Source organism: Oryzias melastigma, linkage group LG24 (assembly GCF_002922805.2).
Source record: "Oryzias melastigma strain HK-1 linkage group LG24, ASM292280v2, whole genome shotgun sequence".
Classification (NCBI taxonomy): Eukaryota; Metazoa; Chordata; class Actinopteri; order Beloniformes; family Adrianichthyidae; genus Oryzias; species Oryzias melastigma.
This window is the reverse complement of record NC_050535.1, coordinates 6,149,705-6,156,792: the sequence shown is the minus strand read 5'-3', so window position 1 is coordinate 6,156,792 and position 7,088 is coordinate 6,149,705. Positions and strand designations below refer to the sequence as shown.

The 7,088-nt window shown below is 37.7% G+C and overlaps 2 protein-coding genes across 2 annotated transcripts in view; one reads left to right on the top strand and one right to left on the bottom strand.

Annotated features, from left to right (window-relative positions):
* Nucleotides 1–2,969, bottom strand: part of si:dkey-12h9.6 (macoilin) — a 41,576-nt gene extending 38,607 nt beyond the window's left edge. The window contains exons 1-2 of the mRNA XM_024291238.2: nt 2,832–2,969; nt 1,788–1,916 (exon numbers count right to left, since the gene is read on the bottom strand). The gene's annotated coding sequence lies outside the window, so the exon portion shown is untranslated. The remainder of the gene's footprint in view (nt 1–1,787; nt 1,917–2,831) is intronic.
* Nucleotides 458–7,065, top strand: rhag (Rh associated glycoprotein). The gene is made up of 10 exons (XM_024291242.2): nt 458–911; nt 2,874–3,057; nt 3,310–3,460; nt 3,533–3,680; nt 3,916–4,082; nt 4,168–4,305; nt 5,457–5,581; nt 5,664–5,734; nt 5,810–5,883; nt 6,046–7,065. Exons 1-10 carry the CDS (start codon nt 743–745, stop codon nt 6,118–6,120), a joined length of 1,302 nt encoding a protein of 433 aa, XP_024147010.1. The 5' UTR covers nt 458–742; the 3' UTR covers nt 6,121–7,065.
* The last annotated feature ends 23 nt before the right edge of the window (nt 7,066–7,088 follow it).

Here is a 7,088-nt window from a genome sequence, read left to right as displayed (position 1 = left end):
CATCTTTGAGTTGTGGGCAGGGCTGTTTGTGATGGAGCAACCCCGCCCCTCTTCCCCTCCCTGTTGCTGAGAGCGCTTTGTTTACACATTACCCGCTATCTTACAGCCCCAACATTACCGGGGCATCACAAATGGTGAACAATATCCGTCGTACAGTTTTGAGTCATGATGACAGCACGGATGAGGAAAACCAAGGATGGATTAGTCGTCTGCAAGTTGATGCATCAGAATGAGCAGAATACACTTCTGTCTGCTCTTGATTTACATCAATTTGAATAAAGAAATGCACATTTTAGTTTAGTTTTTTGATTATTTGTCTTCCATAATCAAAAAAATGCTACAAGAACATGTCAAAACACAATTTTCATCAGAGTTGCTCTTTAAAGATTTAAATTCTTACTTTTTTTTAAACTAATTTGACACTTTTTTACTTTTAAGGAAAAAGCAAAGCGAGGCCTTTTAGTGTCTTCTCGGGTCTGCCCCCTGACTGGACGTTTGGTCCTCCCTCGTCCCCTCCTCGGTCCACAGAGGAAACCCATCCCTCGTGAGCAAAGTGCATGAGGAGGGTGTCCAGGCCCCGATCCTCTGCTCTCTCATTGGTCACCACAAAACCCGCAGCAGTTTAAAACCCAACGCTGCTCTCTTTCCGCCCTCCACACGGCAGAACTTTTCAAAACAAAAAAAAAAAGTCAGATAGGGAGGGACAGACACTCGGAGCGGCTGACAGATAACCAGATCCAGGATGCCTGCGTACGCCACCAACATGAGGCTGAAGTTCCCCATCTTGGCCTTGATTTTGGAGATTATCACCATTATTTTGTATGCTGTATTCGTGACCTACGATGATGGGAAAGGTCACGGACATGAGCACAACACCAATCATACCGCCAAACCCATGGAACTCTACCCAAGTAAGTTAACCTGAGGACTTCACTTTTATACTCTTTCAAGTTGATGATTTTGTAAAATTCAAAATAAATGTTTTGTAAATAAAAAGGTAAAAAAAAAGCTGTGCAGCTTGGTGTTATTTCCTCCTAAAATAGCACCAAATTAATTTCCCAATTACAGTCAAACAGAAGTTGGAGGGTATTTCCAGAACAGGTCTTCTGAGTGCAATAAAAAAAGAGTCATGTGGTTGCATTTACTAACACGCTGCTGCAAGTGTTGGTGGAGAAGCCTGCATGTGATCCATGTTACAGGATAATAGAGTAAAGTCAAACTGATGCACAGAAAAAGGAAGTTTTTTTTGGTGGGATCTTCTTATCTGCATTTGGATAGTTGGGAGCTTTAACGGCCGTTTTGGTTCTCAAATGTCTGCTGGCGGTTGGGTGGGGCTGGTGTGAGCGTTGGAAATTAGCTGGGCATCAAATTTGTGAACAAATGTCCGTTCACGTTGAATATTTTAATGGCAAACGAGAAAACATTTTCCTAAAAAAAAATATTGCTTTTGATGTCACTTTTGGTTCAAGTTTGTTCTTGTTGCATTTAGTTGATTTTATTAAAATGTGTTTTAAAAATGCACAAAAGTCAAACTTAAAAATGTTTAAATGTGATATTTGACATTATATGAGCACGTTTTAAATGTCTAATGTGTCCAATGTCAAATTTAGAGCTACCATGACATATAGCACCAGCAAAGGCAAACACGTTTGTAGCTGTTGCATTTCCATTTTTCTTAGATTAATTCATTTCTATGCGCTGGTTACATAATTCCTCCACGGAGCGCTCCAGAGGAGCTTCTCTCCCGTCTTTACTCACTCATTTCTGCAGAAGATAAAGTGCATTACCTAACATCTGGGCGCGGTGCCAGTCCCAGCGGCTGCTTTCCAGCTTTTTGGTCTCATCAAACAAACGTTCACCTGGACTCCGCTTCTTCTCCCAAAAAAGAGTTTTTGAGTCCGCCTCACAGAGAAGATCTGCAGGAAAAAACACTTTCCTTTAAGACAATGCTCTGCTGATTGCTTTTTAATGCATTTCACAAACTATGTGTGCTTCGCAAACCCCCAAAAGAAGTGTTCTACATACCGTTGTCACAAATAGTTATAAAAAGCTGACTCGAAACACTACAATTGGAAAAAAAATGTTAATTTAGTTTAAATCAAATAGAAACAGACCATTTTAAAAGATTTTTTAAACCACAAACAGAACTTATTTTCTGAAATGTAGTAAATTATTTTTTATTTTTCTGACGAAAAGCCAAAAATGAACATCTAAACATGTAAAGTGATGTTTTGACCCTAAAAACAGGCAAATTTGCTCAAAAGAATATAAATTAAATTACTTTTTGTTGATCAAAAGTGCAAAAATATAAAATAAATTCACTAAACTAACATTTTTTAACCATCTATTGTTGATATATTGATATTTAAGGTTCAATAGGACAAAATAATTCATAAAATCTATTTTATTTGCGTGCTATTTTCCTATTTGAGTGTTAAGACTCAAGCGGCTCAACGGCGCCTCTAGCGGTTGTCCTCCGGTACTACGCTCAAAACATTACTGAAAAACATCAGATAAATCAGGTTAAGTGCTGCAAACATCTCGTCTGTTTTACTCAACACAAGTGTTTCCACTTGTTTTGGCAAGAAATGAAAAGGCTGCTTTAGAAATAATTCCACTAGAGTCCGGTCTAGACAATAGAGGCCGCACACTGTAAATACTCATTAAGATGGGAGGAAATGAAGCCCATTGTCTCCCATCCTGAGTATCTCCTCCTTAATGTGTTTTCCACATGAGAGGCTCATCTTGGGAACTTAAGGGGGTTTAGGAAAACATAAAAATGACTTTTGGGGGACTATGAAAGAAAACAAATGTTTATAGGAGTCACGCACAGCAGAAAAATGAGTGGATTCTGAATTGATGGAATTCTCCAGTGTTTCAGGACGTCCACGTCATGATCTTCATCGGCTTTGGCTTCCTGATGACGTTCCTCAAGAAGTATGGGTTCAGCAGCGTGGGAATCAACCTGCTCCTGGCTGCCTTCGGCCTGCAGTGGGGCCTCCTCATGCAAGGAGTCTGGCACATGGATCATGGCAAGATTAAAGTTGACGTCTTCAAGTATGCATCTGAAAAGAAAAGAAAAATTCTGAACTGGAGAGCATCAGTCTTTTGTATTAAAAATGAACTGAAAAGTAGATAATAAAGTTTAATCGAACCAAAAGATCTTGAAAGCCCCCAAATCAGTGTTTTTATACAGTATTATGGTCGTATATAAGCTTTTGGCTGTTGGGAATCTCCGACAGATGACTTTAAAGCTCAATAATGATGCATTTTTGGTCAGTTTTCTTCAACACATGGTGTCTCCTGCAGAATGATCAACGCCGACTTCAGCACAGCGACGGTCCTGATCTCCTTCGGGGCCGTTCTGGGCAAAACCAGCCCTGTGCAGCTTCTCATCATGACCATCCTGGAGATCACCATCTTCTCCATCAATGAGCACCTGGTGGCTAACACTCTTGGAGTGAGTTCATTTAACACATTTTTGACTTGTCTTCCAAATCAAATTGTGTTAAAATGTAGATTTTCCCAACAGGCCAGTGATGTCGGAGCTTCTATGATCATCCACGCCTTTGGAGCGTACTTCGGCTTGGCCGTGGCACGGGTTCTGTACCGACCCGGATTGAGGAATGGACACGAGAACGACGGATCCGTCTATCATTCTGACATGTTTGCCATGATTGGTGAGTGGAAGCTGAGTTAAAGTCACAAACTTTACTTTTGCTGTTTGTTTTCTGGTGCAAAATCACCAATCTGCACTGATCCTGAAAACAAAAGTTGACATTTTGCAAGAGTTTTCTTCAAAAATATAACCCATAAATGCCTCTTGTCCTGAACGTGCATCGTTTGCACCACCAAGAGGAAAGGAGCAGAATTTCAGTTTTAAAAAATCAAAACCTTAACAGAGATGTTTTGCAGGAACCGTCTTCTTGTGGATGTTCTGGCCCAGCTTTAACTCAGCCATCGCTGAATCTGGACCCGAGCAGCTGACCGCCGTGATCAACACCTACCTCTCCCTGGCTGCCTGCGTGCTCTCTGCCTACGCCATCTCCAGCCTGGTGGAGCACAAAGGGAAGCTGGACATGGTCAGATTTCAGTCCTTTAGTTTAAAAAAAAGATAATAATATTCCAAACAGCCAAAATATTCTTGTTTATCTGTGTGTTGCACAGGTACACATTCAAAACGCCACACTGGCCGGTGGGGTTGCAGTAGGAACATGTGCTGACATGAACATCCAACCTTTTGGAGCCATGCTGATCGGAGTGGTGGCTGGGATCATTTCAACTCTGGGCTTCAAGTATCTCACTGTGAGTTCATGAAAACGTTAGAAACTTGAAGAAAGAGACAAAAAAGAAGTAATCTGAGCCTTTTTTTTTCAACAAAAAACAACTTATCAGTTATGAGCTATGTACACCTAATAAGTGATTCAAAAAAGGTCACTTTTACCCTTTAGGGTAAATTCTCAACCCAGCAGGATCCACAAAGTCTAACTTCCCCTTTAAAAAATAAGACACTGATTTCTATTTATGTTATTCTTACTATCATGATGAATAAATGTACATTTTTAGGGGTTTTTTTGCAGTAAAAAATTCTAAACAGAGGAAAAATTGTATTTTTTCAAAATATGAAATAGTTTGTAAGTCTGTGAGGTTCAAGTGACTTCTTTTCAAAATAAAATACCTATTGTGTCACAAGATTATTCCTGTGTTCTAAATTGCTATAGTACTATTATGTCATCAGTGATAAAAATAAACAAACAAACTAATACAAAATAAATACAAAATAAATAAACACAAAACAAATTCAACAAATAAATACAAAATAAATAAATAAATACAAAAATAAATACAAAATAAACAAATACATAAATACAAACATACAAAATAAGTAAATAAATGCAAGATTAATAAATAAAAGCAAAAATAAATAAATAAATAAATAAATAAATAAGCAAATAAATAAATAAACAGTCTAGTTTACAGTTTGTGTTGCATCTCAGTCTGAAATTTGAAAATCTAATGATCCTAATTTCATTTTTTTATTAACAAGCTGCTTTTAAAATCCTCAAATTTGTTTAAAAATAGAAAATCTGCATTATAATCTGAGGCTTTGCGGTTCTGTTGATGCTTACTGACTTTTAGTGGATTTTCTGTGGTACACGAAGCAGAAAAATCTGTCAAAATGTTTTAGTTTTGTTAAAGAAAGTTTGAATGAGTTTAATTTTTTACTGTAATTTACAGTTTCTTGGATGTAAGAGCCACAGATTCCTGCTCTAAACTAATCCATTCCTTCAAATATTATATTTGTATGTTTCAGTTTATGAATTTCTGTCTAAAAAATAAAGTGAAGAACTCCTTAATCAAGAACCAATTATTCAAAAAAGAAAACAATATTTAGAGGTATTGATGGATTTGTAAAATAGTACAATCTTAAATGTTTTTGTTTTTTTCTTCCACAGCCTGTGCTGGCATCTAACCTGGGCATCCAGGACACCTGCGGCGTCCACAATCTGCACGGCATGCCCGGCATCCTTGGTGGGCTTGCTGGTATTGTGGCTGTGGCACTGGGAAAGAAAGATGGGGGGTAAAACAAATCTTTAAAGCAACACTCAACCAAAATAAGAGTCGCTGCTTTGACTTGATTTAGGTATCTGTTTAAATTTCAGCTTTGCAACCATGCAAGCCGCCGCTTTGGCCTCATCCCTCGGGTTTGCTCTGATCGGAGGGGCTATTACAGGTTAGTGAATGTGAAAGAAGTTTATATCTAAATTAAAAAGAGCTTTAAATGATTCATTACTTATTTTTCTGTAAGGTTTAATAATGAAGTTACCTGTCTGGGGACAGCCGCCAGACCAGAACTGCTTTGATGACTCTATTTACTGGGAGGTAAGACGTCCCATCCCTCATAAATTTCACATTCAGTCTTTGTTAGAAATCAACAAACAACAGACAGAATTGTTTGCAGAAGTTATGAAATCCGCACCAAAATGATCCAAAACTTTGTGATTGACATTATTATTATTCAAGATATTTCCTTTGTGGTTTCAGGTGCCCGAGGCGGATGAGGAGAGCGATGGCAGCTTGGCTCCAGCGGATCACTCAAAGAACAAAACCGAAGCTTAAATTCAGAAAATTAAACCCAGCTAGAAATTAACAGATGAGCTATTTTTCTTTTGGAAAACTGTAGATCTTGAATTTTTTTTTCAAAAATTAGCAGTCAAACTTTTAAATACTTGTGCACACACATATTAACATACAGATTTTTCAAAATAAAACAAATTGTTTAAAAAGAGACGGAGGAAGAACTGATTAAAATTCACACACTTTTATTAGCTTTCCATGTATTTTTGGTATATTATAAGCAACATATGAGCATGTTTAGGACATTCATATTTTCCTTTTAAAAAAGCATTTGCATGTGTGCTGATTCTTGTGACCCAAAAACTGGGCTTTGCTCTGCAGCTTTGCATTACCTCACTGGAGCCCAGTCCTTGTGAGTCAGAGTCCAGCATCCAGACTCTGAGGAGGGCAGCGATGGTCGCACAACGAACCTTAAATAAATGTGTTTCTACGTCTTTGAATTTCTTATTTTGTGGGGGCGCCTGTGTATCTGAGCGTGACTTTGGCGGTTCCCGGACAAACCAGGTTTTTTTTTGTGTTTACTACTAGTTTTACATGTACATACAGACAGACGACACGGTCAGTTTTATCAAAGCTGAGCAATGAAACTCTCTTTTTTTTTAAGTTCAACCATGTTCATTTATTTCTTTTATGTCTTTTCTGTTTGATTCTGCCTCTTAAATTAAAATATTTAACGCAGAAAAAAACAAGTTTTCTGTAAATGACTTATTTTTTTTGGAGCAGCTGGGTCTCAAATTGCAAAAAAAAAAAATTAAATATAAGCTTGATGAAACTGACCTCAAATAAAGTTAATCAAAGACAGTAAGGTTTGTCACATGTGACACCTACAACACTGAAGAGCATCAACATTTTTTTTATTTTTCTACATGTGCTCCTTTTGTCTATTATACTAATACTGTCATAAATAAAGTGTTTTGTACAATTCTACTGGTTCCTGTGTGTTTTTTTGG